General features: G+C 42.2%; 3 protein-coding genes and 1 pseudogene across 3 annotated transcripts in view; 1 reads left to right on the top strand and 3 right to left on the bottom strand.

Annotated features, from left to right (window-relative positions):
• Window positions 1-3,156: 3,156 nt before the first annotated feature.
• Window positions 3,157-5,139, bottom strand: LOC134025235 (putative nuclease HARBI1; annotated as a pseudogene).
• A 435-nt stretch (window positions 5,140-5,574) lies between these two features.
• The window catches only part of pbk (PDZ binding kinase), a 111,422-nt gene continuing 94,987 nt past the window's right edge, over window positions 5,575-22,009 (bottom strand). Inside the window, exon 8 of the transcript XR_009930959.1 lies at window positions 5,575-5,585. The gene's annotated coding sequence lies outside the window, so the exon portion shown is untranslated. The remainder of the gene's footprint in view (window positions 5,586-22,009) is intronic.
• LOC134025021 (uncharacterized) lies at window positions 8,259-11,184 on the top strand. Its single transcript, XM_062467808.1, has 5 exons — window positions 8,259-8,510; window positions 9,270-9,392; window positions 9,516-9,584; window positions 9,937-10,033; window positions 10,223-11,184. Exons 2-5 carry the CDS (start codon window positions 9,384-9,386, stop codon window positions 11,173-11,175), a joined length of 1,128 nt encoding a protein of 375 aa, XP_062323792.1. The 5' UTR covers window positions 8,259-8,510; window positions 9,270-9,383; the 3' UTR covers window positions 11,176-11,184.
• On the bottom strand, window positions 11,971-13,328 carry LOC134025487 (THAP domain-containing protein 6-like). Its single transcript, XM_062468529.1, has 3 exons — window positions 12,805-13,328; window positions 12,486-12,568; window positions 11,971-12,252 (listed from the first exon to the last, which is right to left on the bottom strand). Exons 1-3 carry the CDS (start codon window positions 13,310-13,312, stop codon window positions 12,217-12,219), a joined length of 627 nt encoding a protein of 208 aa, XP_062324513.1. The 5' UTR covers window positions 13,313-13,328; the 3' UTR covers window positions 11,971-12,216.

The following is a 22,009-nucleotide window of genomic DNA, read 5'->3' as shown; positions in this document are numbered from 1 at the left end:
CCAGGTAGCGAGCACGCCTGGAATGACAAAATAACAGAAACATGTAAAAAAAAAAAAAAAAAAACGTACCATTCTGATTCAGATTGACAAGAACGTAGTTCGTTGTCAGGTTGGTCGATGTCCTGGTCAGAACTTGGTTCTGGTGGCTCAAACATATAGGGCTGAACGAGTCCGATTTCATTGATCGAAGCGCTCATTGTTTGGCTTGTCGTAGCGTCCATTATCTGGTTTGTAGGTAGGCTACTTGAGAGAGGCGGCGCCTTCGAGCGAGGGGGCGTAAATTCAGCTCCTTCAGGCGACACGCCCCTCCAGTCTCAAACAGAGAAGACTGCTGATTCTCACGAAGCCTAATTTAACATACTTGGCGGTGTTTTTTTTTTTCATTCGAATTTGGATGGGTAGTTAACAACGCATTATTCTGTGGTGTGATGAACTTAAAACTCGTTTTCAATTCCACTTTCAAGGGCTCGGCATATCTGGGTCGGCCGTGGTGACCTTACTGGCACTTTACTTAAAAAAGGGCCACATCCTGTACATCGACAACTGGTACAGCAGTCCGACATTGTTCCAGCACCTCCTCTACCGTGGAACAGGGGCCTGTGGGACCCTTCGGGCATATCGGAAGGGGATGCCAGCCTTCACACCTAAAATGAAAAAGGGCTAAGTGGAGTTCCAACAAAATGGCAGTCAGTTGGCCATTAAGTGGCATGACAAACATGACGTTCACATGCTCACCACTGTTCATTCTTCAACAATGTCAGCCACGACGAGGATTGATCATGCCACCGGGGAGAGGAAACTGAAGCCAGATTGTGTCCTCGACTACAATAAGAAGATGGTGGCTGTGGACAAGGCAGACATGGTGAACAGCTTTGTCGAATGTGCCAGGAAGACTACCAAGAATGTATTCTTTCACTTGGTAGACACTGCTGTTCTCAATGGCCACATCGTCAACAGTCTGGTGAGAGAAATGCAGAATACATTTCAAATACCATAATTTCCTTACAACAAAAAAAAGTTTTGCTGTGATTACTCAAATTCCTACAAATTTACTCCATTCTGAATAGGGGGAGTCATCAGGAATACAGGATAAACTTGATGAGACTGCTGCTCGAGGTGCATCATCTACCGGTGGCCGTCCCACATCAGACAATCCTCTGCGGTTGACTGCCAGGCACTTTCCCTATGAGGTCCCTCAGACTGATACCCAAGGAAGCAGAACCAGGCGGCAGTGCAAGGTGTGCATGTCTACCTCGCGTCGGAGAAAGGAAAGAAAAGTGACCAGGGGCCTGTACTACGAATCAAGATCAACATGCTCTGGATCACTTTCAGTTACCCGGCTACGCGAAGCGTAACAATCGCAATCACGATAAGTGATATCACGACAGCGGTTATCAACTCTAGAGACGTGCGCGTTCACATAAAGGGCCGGTGTTTGCACCGTATGTCCAATTGCAAACATGGACAAAACAAGAGCTGCATATTTTACGCAGGAGGAGCAGACAATAATCATGCAAATTTATGAAACGCATAAACATATTATACAGGCTAAAAGTAACACCGTCGCTGCTGCCAAGTCAAGGAGAGAAAGCTGGCAGAAAATTGCCGACGCCGTTAATGCGTACGTTAAATGACTTATTGATTTCACTGGCCCAGGTACAAGATGTGACCTAATTACACTTGTGCGTTCCATAACGTTAAACTTTTGTTGCTGTAATATTTTAGTTGCAACACTGCCAGTGCCAAACGGTCCTGGGAGCAAATTAAAATTAATAAATACAAGAACATCATTCAAACTGGTAAGTAGCAGTAGGCAATACTTGCACATATTTTAACCCTCGTGCTGCCTTCGGGTCACATGACCCAAAGGTTCATAATGAACCATCGTTGTGTTTACCCAATTTTACCCAATACAAAAACAAATACAAATAATTTTCTTTTAACCTTTGCAGTGTGGGGGGTCTGAGACAGCCCAACGGTTAAAAGAAAATGCTTCACTTTGTTTTTGTATGCGGTAAAGTTGTCACAAAACGACGGTGGGTCACAATGACTGATGGGTCAGAATGACCCGAAGATAACACAAGGGTTAAGGCCAACAAGTATAAGGCTGAATTGCCTGAGTCAGTCCCTTTTGTAGGATATTGGTATACAAAGGGCCTATAGAACAATGAAATCGCTTGCAGCCAACAGGAAGAAAAGTGATGCGAAGAAAACTGGAGGGGGCCCTCCTCCACAGGACTTCACTCCTGCTGAGGAGCTGGCCCTCTCCAGCAATCAGGGTCACCCAAATATGGAAGGAGTGCAAGGGGGCATGTCTTCAGACCCTGGTGGCAGCAGCTCGGACACCCAGCCATATGTACAGGGTATGTTTCAAGTAATCTTTGTGACCATGTTCATTCAAAAATTATTTATGAATATTGTAGGAGTGAAATGTATTACTGTTCTCTGCAGTGACAGGAAATACAGTGATGTTGCTGCCACCACCACCCACTGTCAACCCACTGTACCATACAGAGGTAACAGTGAAACTAAGTCATACGCCAGTATGTATGCCATATGTGGTTGCTGAATATTGATCAAATAGGCCATTTACTTTCTCAGGTGGAGGTCCTAGATGAAGAAACTCTGTCTGCCTGCTCAGAGAACGCTTTGGGGGTACACTTGAGTCTTTTCAACACTTGCAACACAAATGGAGTGTGTGAACGTGTGGCTGTGATTTAAGTGTCTGTAATGACTCATGCTCATGGTGGTCTGAACATGAGAAAACAAGTCCTTAAAGTGCTCATTTCAAATATGACTCAATTGATTAAATTGCTATTGTGTTAAACTCAGCAGGAAGAGGAACTTCTTCCTCTCCCTGAGCCTATGGCCTCCACCTCAAGGCCAAGACAAAGACATGGGGTAAGCAATGAACCTTGAAACACAGTAGTCAAATGGACACCTTCAACTTTCTCAAAGTGTGCCTTGCTAAGGGACAATGTTCTTTATTTGTTTCAGGTTGGAGCAGACAATGTGAGGGCCCTCTACAAAAGGACCCTGGAGCTCGATATCGAGCATGAGAGGCTTTTAATAAAGAAGACGAGGCTGGAGAAACTTCAATACGAGAAGAAGGTAGAACATGACTGAATGTATGAATGAATTACAATAAACTTACAGTTACACTGACATTCTTTTTCTGTGTTCCTAGGAAAGGGAGCACGCATGAGGAGGATGTATTTTCTTTTCTATGTTTTGGTCTTTTATACCTTTTTGTGGCTTGTCCCAAAGATTTCTTTTGTGCCTTAGTTTTTTGAGGGGGTTTTCAACATTTCTTTCTTTCAATGTTCTATTTATTGTTTTTGAAAATTGAAATAAATGTGAAAACATCCAAATTCAATTAAAGTAGTGAAATGATCATTTATTTAACTTGTGAAGCGCATTGCACGGTACCGTACACATTGTTGTGGAAATCAGAACATTGGATGAAGACAGAATGCAAATCCTTGTTTCATTTTGTCAAGATAGTTAGAGTCCAAAGTTTCTACAGAGGGCACTTTGGATATCTTTCATCACTCCATAATTAGAATATGGTGGCAACAGCCATTAAATACATTTATATTTAGTCATTTAGCAGATGCTCTTATCCAGAGTGACTTAAAGTACGGGGACATTCCCCCAGGGCAAGTAGGGTGAAGTGCCTTGTCCAAGGACACAAATAAAATCTATATAGCTCAAATGCTATGGAACCAAAATGGCCCAACTGAAAAGTAAAAAGGAAAGAATGCTGCTAAATGACTAAATGTAAAGAATAATGGCTTAGCCTGTCTCCCCTTAAACAAAAAACTGCCGCGTTATAGTCTCTCACGGCCCTGCCAGTAGGGTAGTCAAGGGTGAAGGGGTCTACCACATCTGGGGGTTGCTGGCTGACAGGTGGTTCTCTCTCCTTTTGTATCAAGGCCACATTGTGGAGCACAACACAGGCTGTTACAATCTGACAAGCCCGGTCTGGGGCCACTCGGAGGCCACGCAGGCAGTTAAAGCGTGCCTTTATGATGCCAAAGGTCATCTCTATCTTGACCCTTGTTCGGTTCAAGGCCACATTAAAAGCAGTCTGTGGCCGTGTGTTCGGGTCAGGATAGGGGGTCATCAAAAAGGGCTGGCAGGCGTACCCTCGGTCCCCTACCAGCAATCCACTGAAGAGCCCTGAAGAAGAACATTAATATTAGCATAATCAGTATAACAAAATGCTATACAAAATGTTACTTACAATTGCCATACCTTGCTCTAATCTGTGGCACAGTGCAGACTCCCTAAAGATCCAGGAGTCATGGACTGACCCAGGCCACTTTGCCTCAATGCTGGTCACCAAGTATTGATGGTCACAAGTCATCTGCAAAATAATCTTGTGTTAAAATCCATCCACATAACAGCATTAACGTGAGGGATACATCAATGTGCATTAGAAGGACTCCTACTTTACCAGTATGACCAAACATGTCCTGTCCTTTATGCTTTACCTGAACGTTGATGCTGTGGAATGACCTGCGATTAATGTAATCGACTTCATTCTCCCCCAGCGATGCAGCAATGGGGATATGGGTGCAATCAATGGCACTAATCACCCTCGAGAAGCCTAAGGAGTATGATGAATTTCATATGCAACAGTGAACATCATGGGGCCTAGATTATTTATAGATGAAGTTCAATTTAAGTGAATATTTCCCTGCTATGTCATAAAATCCCTCTTTAATTGCCTGCATGGGAAGGTGCCCTGGGAACACAACAAATGTGTTCAAGAGCTGTGCTAGAGCAAGCATCACCTTCCGAATTGCGCGGCAGATGGTGTTCTTGCTCAGGTTCTCCGCATCACCCACACTGTACATAAAAGTACCCGTAGCGAAGTAACGCAATGCTACGCATACAGTCTGTGGGACTGTGAGCGCACAGCTTCGATGTGTCGCATTGGCAACATATGGCTCAAGAAGCTGGCAAAGATACATAATTCCCTCTGCTGAGAATCTACGTATATCTTTCATAAAGATGGTCATCATGGAATGCCAACGGGTTTTGCCGGTCTCTAAAAGTTCTGGCTCTTCTGAGCGCACCTCTCACTATCCGCGCACCAAGCTCCACGGGGTCTTCTACGAACGGTGACGCCATTATCCTCTCAAGAATGAGTTAGTGGGCGGGGTTTTTATATCGGTTGATCTCTAATCTCAAACTTAACCTGCTCCCGACCAGGTTAGCCGTTCAGCATGTGTTACCATGGCGATCTACCCCGGTAACAAGTGCTCCTCCGTCGTAGTACAGAAAACCCTGGGTTGAACCTGAAGTTACCTCGCTAACGCCAAATCTTGATTCTTGATAGTACAGGCCCCAGGTTCATGTGTGTGGCATGCAACGTTGCCTGTGTTGACCCATGTTTTGAGGAGTATCATACCCTCAAACATTATTAAACACACATCGTTCTACCTTAGTCGTTGAGCAGGATTTAAAAGCCAACGGTTCAAGCAGTAGGTTCAAAGGATTTCACTTTCTATCTTGGCCGTTGAGCGGGATTTAAAAGCCAACGGTTCAAGCAGTGGGTTCATGTTTTCTAATGACATCTTGGTGATATGAGACAGGGGGCCCTGATACAGGGTGACTCCTTGTTAAGCCAAGATGCTATAAAAACCCACCAGCATCTTCAGCCATCAAAAACTCAGGATTTCATCAACTCAACAAAAAAAGAGTCATACCACAACAACTGACCAAGCCAACAGATTTCATGTTCTACCTTGGCCATTGAACGGGATTTAAAAGCCAACGGTTCAAGCAGCAGGTTTGTATGTGACTTTCTGCCTTGGCGTTGAGTGGGATTTAAGAGCCAACGGTACAAGCAGCAGGTTTTCAGGCCTCACTGCAACTCATCTCACAAAAAATATACATACAACTATTGTACTGTCCATTCTGTTACACATATGTAGTTCCTGTTATATATATATATATATATATATATATATAAAAAATTGTTTCAGATATCCTGTTCCTGTTATAACCCCCCCCCCCACACACACACACACACACACACAAATCTAACTTTTCTGTTTCAGATACTCTTTGAGATATCCAGTTCCTGTTATAAAATCAAAATAAACTTTGTTTCCGATATCCTATTCCTATTATAACCCCCCCCCACACACACACACACAAAATCCAACTTTTCTGTTTCAGATATTCGAAATATCCAGTTCAGTTCCTGTTATAAAGACTAACTTTGTTTAAGATATCCAGTTCCTGATATATATAAAAAAAACACTAACCACCTCTCCTTGAACCATCACCTTATCGCGGTGGAGAGGTTTGTGTGTCCTAATGAACCTGGGGGCTGTGTTGTCTGGAGCCTGTTGCTCCTGGTAGGGTCTCCCAAGACAAAGTGGTCTCAGGTGAGGGGCCAGATAGAGAATGGTTCAAGAAAATTACATGTAAACAAACAGAGGAGTTACCCTGCCCGGAGCCCCCGTCTGGAGCCAAAACAACTAACTTCATTCTGTTTCAGATAACCTTCAAGCTATCCAGTTGATTCAATGTGTACTAATTGTTCTTTCCTAAAATAAAACAATTGGTTATATATATATTTAAGGTGGACTTTAAGGTGGACTTCAAGATATCCCCTTTTCTCTTTTTTTTTTTTACTATTATGCACTAATTATTCTTTTTGTTTCAGATAAGACTACAAAAAACGTGCGTGGGCAACCTAGAACCTAAAGGTTTTCCAGAAGCTTGCTTGATCGCTTTTTTGCGAGGGGTCAGGGAATAATTTTACAGTCTAGCCTTTATTGGCTCAAATTGGCCGACTGGTTTTTCGATTCCCTCTGGAAAATCAGTTTCTAATTATATAAAACAAATACAATTGTTTGAAAATACTGAACTACTGTGTCTTTTATACATTTATCCTGAGATTTAGAGTCCTCTACAATTTACTCAGGTAGCATAAAGTACGATATGGGTAAACAAAGTGTTCATAAAATAAGTTACTAGATGTCAGCCTGCCAGAGAACAATAATCGTTGCATTACAATGAATTTGGGCCGAAGACTTCTGCATTACTTTGTATTCGTTAAAATCCGACTACACAAGATACATAACCATGATTTAGCACGGTTAGCTAGTTAAATAGGGGTTATGCGCAACATTCTTCCGGGTTCTACAAAACAGATGTAACTACTTCCGTCCGTCCACTACTGATGTAAACACAGCGTAGTAATGGCCACCTTCGGTGTTTACAGGAGCTAACGTTACCCTTAATTACAATTTCCGATGTACACCGTATTGCCAAACGGACGTCCAGAGCCCCGAGTACTCTGTTAGACAAGGTATTTAAGTTTTACGCCTCCTGATTCATAATTATGAAGGTATGTAATATGTGTAGCTTTTGCTAATGGCATCGGATATAGCGATAGTGTTAGATAACTATCAGTAGTTTAGTCTTTTATTTTTGCTCGCAGACGATTAAAACAGTCAAACGAAGACTGCATTGTAGCAATGGGGTTATAGTACCAACAGTATAATTACTACGATGTCCTGTGTGTTTATGCTGGTCAACCGTTATGTAATCCATCTGACTGTAGGTCTAATGTGTCGACTGTAGGTCTAATGTAGACTGCTGTTCTGGCATGTGTTTCAGATTTCTAAAATATTGTTAGAATAATTATAAAAGTACTGAATGGATGAATGCTGTATCTTCTTGTCCACCAGTTTCAAACAAAGACAGGTTGACCGGTACTATCAGTGTCAGAGCAGCTTGTCACAGGTCCATGCAGAAGAATGAAAAACCACACAGCTTGAGAGTAGGCTAATGTTTAGGGATGGGTTTGGGTATTCTGTTCAATTTTGCAGTCTGTTCCAGTTCAATGACTGCAGCATAGCATGCGTTCATCAAGCCTCTCAGAACGAAAATATTTACATTACAACTGCTTTCATTTGACCATGAACATGTTCTCGACTATGTAAACATTCTTCTGAGACACTTGATAAATGGCTATAGTCTACCTGTTAGTGGAGAAGTAAGGTAATTGGGGCAAAGTTGATTGACAGTAAATCTTTCTATTGCAACATATTTGGTATGGTATACCTCACCTCGTATTGTAATAGACTTGTAGGAAACCCCTTGTCAACAAACTTACCCCAGCAACTTTACTAGGCCAATTCTTAATTCAGCGGTATCTGAATAGTAGCAAAATTCACTTAAAAAAACAATTAAAAGGATACATCAGTATCAATGTTTGTCTAATAGGCCATTATCACGCTGATACGTAGTACTTCCGCATTCAGTGATCTTTGTGCACTGCCACTTCCGGTGGATCACTCATCACTCTGGCGAACCTATGATGGACGATTATAAGTTAACTTATACTGCATCCCTGGTAAATTTACCCAAAATAACTTTTTCTGACGTACATCGACTAACTGAACAACACTCCATCACAGCCCGCTCCAAAGTGGACAAGGGATACAGTTTCTTTTTCGAGAACTTCATCTACGACTACGAAGGTGAGTGGCTACTAGCTAGCTAGCTAACATAACATTAGCTAGGTAGGTTAGCTTATGCTAACGTCAGTTTGGCGTCAGCTCAGATGTTCGTATGGTTATAATGTGTTTAACCTACGTTAAATCCAAGTAAAGTAAGATTATTCACCTTTAAATGAGGCTGAGTCAATTCACCCTTTTAATTTGTATTCTGATAGGAAGAACGTTAGCCTCTGTCAGTGTCAGCTAGCTAACGTCAGCATAGGAGTGTCCCTTTTGCTAGAATGAAAAATCCACAGTATATGCATTAATTATTTTGTCCACCAGTGTCCAACATCATTGACAGGGCGGTGGCTGTCAGGTCTAGGTGTTACAGGTCGATGAAGAAGCGAGAACAGCCCCATTATTTGAAGGTTATTTTAAGAAGCTAAGGCATAATGGCAAGAAATGTAACCCCTTCCACTGTTGCCTGTTTACATCAAGTCAGTCAACAGCCATGTGATTTGTGACATACGTACGGTATGCAAATATCAATATATATCATGATAATGTAACTTTGCATTTAAATTCTTTAATATCCTTTTTGTTGAATCCAGCAAGTTAATGGTGTAAGGGGTTAACTACTCTACTGCGGTTGCAGATTTCCTAGACTGCGGTTGCAGATTTCCTAGGATTTTTGGTTAATTGTAATGCTCTTTCTTACATTTCTGTATCATTTGCAACAAGATTTTCATTTTAGTTTAACTTTAGCAACTAACATTATTAGTGTTGTCTTTAATGTAGATTGTTTTCCAAGCTGATGCAGCCGAACTTCAAGAAACCTCATGCAGCTGTACAGCAGGCAAGGTTCTGTGCAACCATCTAGTGGCCTTGTTGTTCCAGAGTGCCCATTACAGCATGTTGCAGGTGAGGGCTGTGGTCTGGGATGTTAACATGGGCAGGTTGATTGGAGTGACACTGGTTCTAGAGGTCTACCTTTGATTGTTAACAAGCACATCCCGGTTTGCTTTTCTATCTCTTGTTCTGCAGGTGAGAGCTGTACCACCACCTGTGGCCTGCACAAGCTCTCTGCAAACATGGCATCGACCAAGGACAAAGGTAACATTGTAGCCGCGCGGAGCTGCACCGCATTGAATAGAATTCCAGTCTATTTTTCAGCCGTGGCGTGAGCTGCCCCAAGTGCCACCCTTAACTCCACGAGCAGTGTATCCCAAACGTTACGCCTGGGACACACTGATCGCGGAGCGAAGCGTGGCACACGGGGCAGCTGAAAAATAGACTGGAAGTCTATTCAAAGCGGTGCAGCGCAGCTGTACGTCTGGCTACATTGGTTAACATGGGAGTGAATTGGAAGCGGTGCCACTCTGTGTGGCTACCGCGAGCATAGTGTTTACACCATTACAAGCAAGATACTATTACAATCATGGCTACTTGTTAATATCATTCCCAGGGGATCCATGCAGAGCCGGTTCAGGACTTGGTTGTTAGGAGACCAAAGCCATCTGCCAGGAGTGTATGCAAATCAACACTCTATCAAGCATACACAGGTAATGTTACTGTAACTAATATCATACTGTTGGCTGCCGTATAATACATAATTGTATCTTGCCACTTTTATACACATAATTATGTAGCAAATATAACACACAGTAGTGTAACAGCAGTGAGCAATTCTCCAGAAAGACAAGAGATGTGTGGATAATTTAACACTTACTGTTTTTAATTTTACATTTCAGGATCCCTCCCAGACCCGCAAGTCTTGTCTCTTGGGGAAGGACTGAAAAACCTCAGGCCGCAACCACTAATATCCTCAGTGCTGCATGGCTTGTCTCAACTCTCCATGGTCGACTCCAGGTTCGGACCTGTGCCGCGAGGTTCACCCCTGTCCTACCAGTGTCCTCCTGTGGTCAAACGCGGAAATTATGTCCAACACCCAGGTGCACCAACATTCCCTAAACTGCCTTTAGAGGGGTCAACATTTCCCACTACTTTTCCAAACGTTGACCCAAACTCCCAACAGTTTCTCCATTTGGACAGCTTAACTGTGACACACGAGATGGCAGCTGAGAGAGAGGAGCAGACACGTGAGCAGTCTGAGTGCCCATTATGGCAAGCTTTACGCAAGCCTAGAGTGACAGCTAGTAGGTTCTATGAGGTTAGCCATGTGAAAGGGCCGTCTTCTGGTCAGACCCTGGCAGGGCGGATACTTAAGGGAGTACACCAGACTCCCGCCATGAAAAGGGGCCTTGAACGCGAGCCACAGGTGCTGGAACAATATTCAAAACATTTCAATGTAAATGTCTCACGCTGTGGATTTGTTATCCATCCCGATGCTCCTCACATCGGGGCTAGCCCCGATGCGAGGGTATATGACCCTAGTGCCATTCCGTGTTTTGGGCTTGCTGAAGTTAAGTGCCCAGACATCTCCAGCATTTCTGAGGCAGGACATGTAAAAATTGTGAATGGTCAGGCAAAACTGAAGCAGAATCATAAATACCACTGGCAGGTTCAAGGCCAACTGGCAGTAACTGGATTGAGTTGGTGCGATTTTATAACAGATACTGAGGGAGACTTAACAGTCGAAAGGGTCTGGAGGGATGATGAAATGATAAAAGAGATGAAAAAGAAGGTGGACCTGTACTTCTTTGGTACATATATGAATGTGTATCTTCAGCAGAAAGTGAAATGAACTGAATGAATAAAGGAAATGAATGAATAAAAGATTTTATTAATTCCCTTTTTCTGAGTACATTATTTACATATTTACATTATTTGAATACTTTCAGGATGGACTGACCTTTACAATTGATTATAGATGAATGACTTCTCATTCATTATATACATCTCATTCAATATATACAATGTATTCAGTATACAGTTGAATGCATGTGATCGGGGGAAACACTATTCAACAGGGATGTAGCCTTTTAAATCAAGTGGTCCCTGGAAGTTGGTCATCACACAGCAGACGGTCCACAGCTGGTTGACTGTCCCAGACAAGGTTAGAGGGAGAGTGTGTTCCCAGATGCGATATTCCTTGACTCTGCGTATTGCTCTTTCCACGAGGATTCGAAGTCGGGCGATTGCTTGTGTTTTTAGAGCATCCTCTTTGGTGAACTGCGCTGTGGTTAGAGATGAAATAAGTTCATTTCTATTATTTCAGTGAGTGCCTCAGTACTTTTTTAAACATTTGTCTGCACACCTTAATGATTATCATTTTGGTCACAGTTTTAATTTGAAATGTTCATTCCTTTCATGCCTACCTGTCATCTTGAAGGGTGGTATAATCAGCATTGCCCCACGGTCAGCTAGCAGCTTCTCGATGGTGAAACCCTTGTCTGCCATGCAGCCATCTCCTGGCTCCAGTAAGTCCAGCAGTCCACTTTGTTCAGTCAGCTCTCGGTCAGAGATGGAGCCAGTGAAGAGACTTGACACAAAAGTCACAGCACTACATGGGGCAATCCCAATTAATCCCTTCAAGGTTGTCGTGTTTTTGTACGATGAGAAAACCTCAGACTGGAGAGTGAGGGATGATGGATTCTGGCATCGCACCTCGGTGCAGTCGATGATTACCCGAACATCTGGACTGTACTGCACAAATTTGCTTGGCATGGTGTTCTTGACTTGCTGTTTACTCATCCAGATGGGAAGGGAGCCAAGGAGCAGGTAAAGGTAGTTGGCCCACGTTATAACAACACGGGAGACAGTGGACACACTGACCTGAAACATGTCAGCCAGCACCTTCTCTTGCAGGCCTGCAGCAACTCTGCAGCAGAAAAGAAAAAACTCATCAACCAGTTGCAGCCTACGCGTTGGACTGGGAGAAATGGGTTCAAATGTTTGTCCCTTTTTCTGAGCTTTCGACCAATAAACCACCATGGAGGCAGATGGTTGAATTGCCTCCCAGAAGTGACAAAAAACATATCTTGACGTGAATCTTGTGTAAAAAAGGATGTCCTTGTCTGAGACACAAAATCGGTGAAAATGCACTTCACCCACTTTCAGCTGTGACAGCTCTGTTGTCAGCTCCTTGATTTTGTCTTCCAGTTGCTGTATGTGTGCAGCAGCAGCATCCAGTGCACCTGTATGAGAGGAGAGAAAAAATTAAAACATCTGACCCAGATTTTGTCTGTGACTTGCATATGGGAAGTTTTTTGGACCTCTAAAGCTACATGAAATAGCTTTTTATAGCTCAATATTCACCTTTACGTTTAATCAAGTAAGATATAAAATGCAATGTTTGTACTTGTGATGAAGCTGGTAGGTCATCATGAGGAGGTAGTCCAACATTTCAGAACACCGGCAAACACAGACATACCTGGTTTAAGAGCAGAACCGTAATCATGTTCTGTCATCACCACCGAAGCTGCGACCTCCTCCATCGCCTCTTCCTCACATGGTAGGGGCTGCTCCAGAGGAAGGGCTGGACAAACGTCATGGCCTAAGCGAGTTGATGCTCTTTTATAAGCAGACTCCCTTCTTGGCAGTCCCCAGTTGTTCCACTGGAAACGGGAGGGCACAGAACCGATTTGCAGACGCTTGATGCGACCTCGGTTGGTAAAGTTAGCCACGTCAGCTAACGCTAGCCTGCTAGCACTACCTGTAGCGTTAGTGTAGTCTGATTCACTAAAGTGCCGGCTACAAACAAACGTGCTACCTTGTTTTATTTTAAAGTTTGGCCCCTCATCCCGGCGAACCGCTTTAATCCACTTCTTCCTTAGACTCAATTCAGTCGGGAATCCATGGAAACTTAAGTAGGGTTGGCGTTGTTTGTTCGATTTACAAAGTGGAACAGAGCAGTGACATCTAGCCTTCGTTTCAGCCATTGTTGAACTGCGCCGGAAGTGGACATGCACAAAGTTGACAAATCCCGCCCATGAAACCCGGAAGCGTGATAATCCCCTATTGTCTCTTTATGTATTTTACACAGATAGTGCTACGTGATTCAGAACCTGTCGTCATGACCTCCAGTCAGTGTTCGTGCAAAGCTCTGGATAAGAGCGTCTGATAAATGACTAAAATGTAAACGTAAAGCTGGCACAGCAGTGTGTAATGACACTGCTGCACTGCTCTTTCAGACAGCTCATTACTCAGAGCTCAATATCCAGGTTGTCCCCCCTGTTCATGCCTGCACAGAAACTGAACAACAATAGCACAAGCCCAGAACTGCAGTCAGGGTTGAGGCAAATGTACTGTATATGTATGTAAGAGTTAGGCTATGTATGCAGCAATAAAAATTGTAAATTGCTAAAAGAAAGTATTGTGATTTAAGGTCAGAAGCATTTTGAGGTGCAGCGTAATATAGTGGAGACTCAGTTTATTTTCCGAGTGGTAAATGGGACTGCACCCGACTACATCAAGTCTCTCCTCCAGCCTTACACCCCCACCCGCCAACTATGGTCTTCTTCTGACAACCGTCTGGTGGTCCCACCGCTCAAGAGCGCCCGGTCCCAACACAAGCTCTTCTCCTGTCTGGCCCCCCAATGGTGGAATCAATTCCCCACCTCCATCAGAGACACTGACTGTCTCCCCACGTTCAAGAAAAGGCTCAAGACGCACTTGTTCCGGTACTTAGGAATGATTGGCTGGACCTGATGTTAGTTTCCTCCAGGATCACAATGACTCTTATTGAGAGACTTGTTGCTCTTGTTGGTTAGTTGTAACTGACTTAAAGTTATTGTACTCGCTGTGAATTATATTATTGTTGCTTGTTTTTTCTACAGGTACACACTTGCACTTCTGAAGTTCATGTTGTTTAATTGTAACTTGTCTAAACATGCTCTTATGGTACTTCCCTTTGGGACTTATTTGGTTTTTCACAATGTATGCTTCATGTTTTGGCTACCCGCAATGTTTGGGGCTATCTCGTTGTTATGATCAGTGACCTATGCACTTTTGTAAAGCTCTCTCTTGGAAGTCGCTTTGGATAAAAGAGTCTGCTAAATGCATAAATGTAAATATCCCTCCAACGTCAACAGCTGCAAAGTTCCATAGTCTTTGGGTCTTTTGCCAAATGATGGAGTGGAAAGGGGGAAGTGAACGTATGGACCAAAAGACTGGGGGTGGCATGTTTTGGATGGGAGATTTATGCCAATAATGACCATCAGGTCATTAGCAGAAGGATGATTGGATGAAGATTGGGCCGATGTATTTGTCATATGAATGGTGTTTCTGCCTATTCAAATTAGAGCATATTCAATAAGTGTGGAGCTCATGTGCATATTCAAATTACTTTCAAAAGAAACTTGTAATAAAAAGTTACTTTTCATTTATACTTTTATTATGTTAAGTTTTATTGTGGTAGGAGTAAAGGAAAAAAATAAGCCTATTTGGGTGTATTTTGGGCATATTCGATTAGTGTATAGCTCATTTGCATATTAACATTCATTTTTAAAGAAACTTGCAATACAAAATTTTGTACTTGCCATGGGTAGTTTCATTGTGTAAAGTTTCATTTTGATAGGAGTAAAGGAAAAAAATAGCCCCATTGGGGTGCAATGTTGCCTGGCCTTATTGGCACACATCTCGGATTGATGAGAATTTAACATATTTCCTCAACTACGATTTCTTAGGACTTTTAGTATGTTGTTCTGGACACTTCATAGAAATGATCTAAGCTGCAAAAAAAAAAGTTTTACAATTAGTCTGTAGTAAAACGCTACTTTGCCTGGACTAATAGTAACAAAGTTACATACTAGCTAGTTATAACAGTTACACAGAAAGAGACACAATATGACAACGAAGTCCAAGTGGACTCAAAGAACGCAGTGTTCGGCAATCAACTGCAACAATTACCAATGTGACAGTATTTATGCATTTCATTGCTTTCCCAAAGACCCTGACAGGTAAATTTTGTCGGTAGCGTAATCTTATGCACCTGCTAACTTGAACGTTTTTTTTGTCTAGTAGTAGGCTAGTGAACTTAATTCCTTCTAGGAACTGCAGGTCCTAGCCATAGAAACCAGAATAATGATTTATATGGATATGACAGTAAATTAAAATGAGCTTCTTAAATTAATTTGCTGAATTCATATATTTCATTGATAACTTATTTGTGTATACTGTAGGCTAACGTTGTAATGTGTACTGTAGAGCTAGTGTTAACGTTACCTCCTGGGAAACGGTCTAACGTTAGGCTATTATAACGTTATATAAACTCATCACTTTATTCTTACCTGTCACACTTAGCCTAATGTAGAGAGTAATATAATTTATAAAATGCTTGAACTTCTCTGTCAATATAAGTTCTTTGCATCACCAAGCGCACGGAAGTGAGAAGCGGAAACGATTACATCTGTTTTCTGGTTCGAACGCTGGGCGCTCCGCATAACCCCTATTACACTCTACTATAAGCTAGCTAGTTTAGCAAAAACATCACTTCGTAAAGTACAACAGGTAATACTTTAATCTCAATATCATGCAACATATATAGGTGTTGTAACTTGAGTTGAACAAACAATTCACTGACCAGAAAAACGTAGCCATAAAAAGTACGAAGGTTGCACATGGTCCATCGAAGAGGAATAAATACATCAAGAAGGGGGGGGGGGGGGGGTAATCTCCTAAACAACCAATGGGTTGTGCCCTGGTCACAGCTACGGGATACAACAGGTTCAACTTAAAATGTGAACTGTAAAGGTGGAAATTCAAGCGGCACTGTGTAGATCTGAGTAGTCAAGAGATGTGGGTTTATTACAATTTATTTAGATTATACAATTACGTAATATTAAACAAAGCTTTGCTGATCAGTCATTACGAAGGAGGTGCTAGCCACAGGTCGTTCGCAAGAGTGATGAAGAACAATCATAAAGCTTGTGCTTTTATACACTTAAAACAGATGCCCTAATAAATGATCAATTCATCAATGCAATTCATAAATGGGGACAGTAAGGATACCCTTAATGAAACACAAACAGGACACAATCTCCTTGGCCAAAAGGTCAGAGCTGCTAGATCAACTGATCCATCTACCCTTCTCCCTTTAGGCCACAGAACTCAAACATCCCCCAACCTCCGTGCCCCTAGCTTCTCAATCAGGCATCATAAACCAACACCATAAATACCTTAAGACCAACTGCAACATCCATTTGTTTAAACACAACCTCAGTCTATAAAAAATACACTCTTAGTAACTATATCAAAAAATGCCGTCACAGAACAAAGAAATCCTTAGATTGTACAGCAATTCAATATTAATGCATCATAATCAATTTCTGGAACGTTAAGATTGATCAAAAATCACGCGAATAAAGAACTCACTCTGGGGGACCAGTCAAGAAATGTTGAACGTACGTGTGAAAGGGTTAAAGCTGAACTCTCTGTGGTCCAGTCAGCCAGACCGAGGGCTGAGATGAAATGCAACATGACCAGTATAAATCTTGCAAACCTGGAGAAAAACCTTTGTGCTGAGATTGCCGAAAGGGATGACAACATCCTCATCCTCTCCAATGAAAAAGAGGAGGCCCTCCATGTCACAACAAGGGGTGAGCAGAAACTGGATGCATTAACCTGAAGAAGATTACAGGCTCCATGACCAAACTGCAGATTGACGTGAGAGAAGGACAAGCATTGCAGTGTTTTGGAGAAGGCCCTGGAAGAGGTTCAGTAAGACTTGTGCAAAATCAGAAAGGAGCTTATTTGTAAGTGTGCAGAAATCGAGACTCTGCAGAAACTGGCTGACCAGCTGAAGATCAGCTGAACTGGGATGTCTGCTCATAAAGCAGAAGACCTTAAAGAGTGCCTTGGACATTGAACTCCTTCAACAGCAACTTAGGCGTCAAGTTGAAACAACATGTCAGGCACAAGAGACCCAAACCAAGGTAGTTCAATCATGTTCAGGGTCCATACTGCCGTGCTAAGGCAAAATCAGACCTGTAAACTTGTCGCTTTTCGGCGACAATCGCCGTTTTCTTGGTCAATTGGACCATTTACTTAAATCGTGTAGAACCGGATATTTTTTTTTGGGGGGGGGGGGGGGGGGGGTGTAGGCTGCCCTTCTTCTGCATGCCATGCTGGCTTAAAATTGCGAAACATTATTGGATAATTCTTATAATTGACATTTCTCTGGGCCAATCAGAATCTTAGCACTTTTTCTCTTGATCAATCGGAATCTTAGCACTTGCGTCAGAATCTTTAAGCACACAGCGTCAACTGTTACTTGCACTGGCCAGCTTGCCTACCGAAGTTGAGTTAGAAAATGTTGTTAGCTATGCTAGCTAACGTTAGTTTGCTAGCTGTATATAACATTTCACTGGGTCTTGCAGGCAGCTGTGTGTTTAGCAAGTCGCAGTGTTTCCAAACCCTGATAGTTTAACTGAGATGACGCAGTAGATACGACGTGCAAATATGTGCGAGGCTATGGCAAGCCTTTTTAACATTTAAAAGCTAAGTTTGACTATCCGGAATTAACATTGTAGATATCAACAACGTCTTTCTGACTAGTCGTAATTACATTTTGGATAGTTGGAATTGTCATTCAAGATATCTGTAACGTAATTGTGACTAGTCGAAACTACAGTTATAGATATCTGTAATTCCGTTTTGACTAGGCAAAACTGAATTACAGATATCTGCAATGACGTCATTGGAAACGACATTCAACTCGTCACACATCTTAAATGACAATTGCGGATATCTGTAATTCAGTTTTGACTAGACAGAATGAAAGTTAAAGATATCTCAAACGTCATTATGACTAGTGCAAATTATTGTCCTAACCCTAACCCCGAACTTCTGCAAGCACATTAGCAATTCTGATGTTAAAAAAGAAAACTTACCCCGAACTCGATGAACTTGCCGGCGAAATAGTCGTCTTGTTGTGGAAAGTAACGTTGAATCATTATTTCTCGCTGCCAGCTCCAGTCTTGCACGGGTTGCAGCATTAAAAAGACGATTAAAAACTCCTTCGGCCTCTGGCTGCTCCGACATGGTGCTAATCAGTGATAATTAAAAGTTAACAGGTGCTCCGCCTAAAGTGGGATGCGGGCCTAACAATGATTTGCATACACATACAGATATCTGCAACGTCATTTCGCCTAGTCAAAACTCTAATTCAAGATATCTGTAATTACATTTTGACTAGGCAGAATGAAAGTTACAGATATCTCAAATTTCAGATATCTCTAATCAAAATTAATTTCAAGATATCTATAACTTGATAATAGATATCTACAATTAAATTATGACTATCCCTAACTGCAGTTAAAGATATCTACAACGTCATTTTGACTAGTCATAATTCCAGTTACAGATATCTACAACGTAATTTCGCCTAGTCAAAACTTAATTTAAGATATCTCAAAATGAACATGTAGATATCTTGAATTGAGGTGAATTAAAGATATCTTGAACTGGAGTTATGACTAGTCAGAATCAAATTGTAGATATCTCAAACTGGAATTACAGATATCTACAATTCAGTTGCGGATATCCGTAATTCACATAGTGGATATCCGCAACTGAATTGTAGATATCTGTAATGATAAACCCCATACAAATGAATGTCAAAAGTGACGTCATTTGTCCTAGGAAGAATGTCTTTGTGGATATCTGAAATGACAATTATGGATAGGAAGAATGTAATTGCGGATATCTGAAATGTTCTTTTTGACTAGGCAAAACTGAATTACAGATATCTGCAACACATATCCAGTCTAGCTGTTAAATGTTAAAAAGGCTTGCCATACGAGGCTGGATTGAACTAGCACTATATGGGATAGACTGTTGCACAGTACTACTAGTAGATAGTACTTAAGCTACTACTATCGTGCCGTGTACTGGCAGCATCATACATTTAAGCAATTTAAGACTTGCATGTGCAGTAAGTAATGTCACATTAAAGCTTGTGTGGTGCGTCGCTGTCTTCAATGCCACAGGCTAAACTAGGTTATGTCAAAAGAAACGTTTTTCATTTCCGGCACATTCAGTGAAGTTTGGCTAGCAACATCAGCTAGGCTAGCTGGCTCGTAGCTTCTTCATGCAGCTTCTCCATGCAGGGCTCTAGACTGAGACCAAATGGTCTGCTTTTTTTTACTGACAATGATCGCTTCCAGCAAACTTCTTTTGAATTAGCCATTTCCCCCTAAATAAATATCAAGCTTATTTACGTGTTTGGGGGCATATTTTCAGTTAGCAGATTGGTACTGTTTGAATCTCGATTCCATCTGAAAAATACTGCTGGTGACAACGTTGTTAGAATAGCTAGTTTCAAATGGGGTTCGGCTTGTTTCATAACAAACGGACCCATCTGCAACCGACGCACGCCCTACAATTTCCCCCAGAAATTGTACCATCTCTAGTTCCTCTTTCAAGTAATAAGCCCATGTGTTCAAGTGTTGAGCATTAAATTAGCTGCATGGTCTGTAGAGATCTTGGGACGAAGCTGCAATAGCGTACATAACAGAAAGTGTTTCATTCTGGAGAAATTGTGTAAATGTTTTATGTAGTTAGATGGTCCGAGGAGAATGAGTGGAGTTGGTGAAGCTCCTTGGTGAGTTGCAGTCATTCGCCATAGTTCTAGTACTAATCTGAGGCTAGTCTCCATATATATCTATATTATGTCTATGGATATCTATGCCTAGTCAACTCCTCGTCTCCCCAACGTGACGTCATCACCAAATTGCGCTAATATGCTAATGCTAACACCAAAAACGACAAAAACTGGTCTTTAACACCATTTGGAGATTTTTTAAATTATATACATATCTTGAGTGCTTAATGTACCCATTTATCATCAGTGATGTTTAACCTGCAATATGGCCTTTAAGTCACGCTCAGAAATGTTTCATTTGCATATTAAAATGACAAAAAATTGAGCCGGGGGCACGCACCCCCCACGACACTGTCACCTTTTTTACTCTGAGGAGTTTGCAGGTCTGCAAAATACTGTAACTTCAATTTTGGCGAAAATGAGTTTGTCATTTTTGGAACTTTTAAGGTCAACTTTATCATGTGGCCAAATATCTTGAATTAATGTGGTTGTTTTTCGGTAAAAATAGGGGGTTGTCTTCACCGTAACATCAGTAATGGTCCTTTGCCTTTGTTTTGCCGCACTCAAGAAGGTTTCACTTTACCTACTAGTTAACTTAGCAAGAACAAAAAAATCTCATAGCGACTTGCAACGAATCTGGCGACTTCTGCGACTTGACAATCTCCGTTGTCGTTGTTGAGCAGCAGCAAAACAACTAATTTGATGGCCTGCATTTTCTTGTAAAAAAAAATCCAATGCAAACAACGATGTGCAACGCTACTTCTTAACGGGATAATCTATCACGGAGCTCTGCTGGGAAGTTTTATACATTTCTAACCCATTGATTCGCCATGGTTCAATAATCCCAAAACTGCTCGCGCAACCCCTTCAAATGCACAGTGGCAACCTGCTGCTCAGAGGCAACGGCCAGCCCTGCCTTCTCCAAAACATACTCCAAGTTTGGAAACATTTCCACTGAGCCATGTTCCACGCTAACACACCACAGGTCCAACTTTTCCCTGAATGCAGAGACTTTATCATATACCAAAAAGACATGGTACACCTTTCCCTGCAGAGAAGTGTTGAGCACATTTATCTTTTCGAAAATATAAGACAAATAGGCCAACCTTGCCACCCAGTTCATGCCCTCCATGTGTTTCACAAGTCACACAGGCTGGTGCGGACCTTGCCCCGGGACAACCAGCGGACTTCAGAGTGCAGGAGTAGCTGGTGAAAGTGTGCGCTCATCGCAGAGGATGGAAGACAAGCATTCAGGGCACGGGATTTAATCAGGTTCACAATTTTGACTGCCTCTCCCAGGACCGCACGCAGCTCCTCGGGCATCTTCTTGGCCGCCAAGGTCTGTCAATGGATGATGCAGTGACTCCAAACAGCAGCGGGAGCAACGTCTTGCACTCGTTTCACCAGTCCACTTTGGTGCCCTGTTATTGCCCTGGCCCCGTTGCTACATATACCACAGCACTGCTTCCAATCAATGTTGTTAGGGTTAGTAATAATAATTACACACTAATAAATCCACTCCACCCATGTTGTGGTTGTAGTCTGCTACGGCATCTGGGATGGGCAGTCTTAGTCTGCCATACACCACCCTCTTTGACCTTCCTATTGACAGTTTTTCCACTAAATGGCGCATCCATCGTAAATCTCCCCTTTCTGATTTTTTTGGCAGGTCGTTCCTTTTAGTGTTTGGGAAGGCACCTGTGTTTCTGCGGTGTAATTCTTCAAAAACGGCAGGGCTGGAATAGAAATTATCCAGAAACAGTCTATAGCCCCTGCCAAGTAGAGGGAACGGCATCAAATCCATAACGGAGGTGTAGCTCAGTCCCTGGCCTGGTGTGAATACACTCTTGCCCTCTTAAACAAAGAAGTTCCAAGTGTAAGCAGTATGTCAGCCAGTACAAATAATTTATACCCCCACTTAGTGGGCTTCGCCTTCATGTACTGATGCATACTTATTCTTGCCTTTGATGCCACCATTCTTTCATCTATTGCGATGTTTTGATATGGCTGGAAATGGGATTTGCAGGGATTGGTA

This window comes from Osmerus eperlanus, chromosome 8 (genome assembly GCF_963692335.1).
Source record: "Osmerus eperlanus chromosome 8, fOsmEpe2.1, whole genome shotgun sequence".
In the NCBI taxonomy this organism is placed as follows: domain Eukaryota; kingdom Metazoa; phylum Chordata; class Actinopteri; order Osmeriformes; family Osmeridae; genus Osmerus; species Osmerus eperlanus.
Note: the sequence above shows the minus strand (reverse complement) of the source record. Positions and strands in the feature narration are given on the sequence as shown.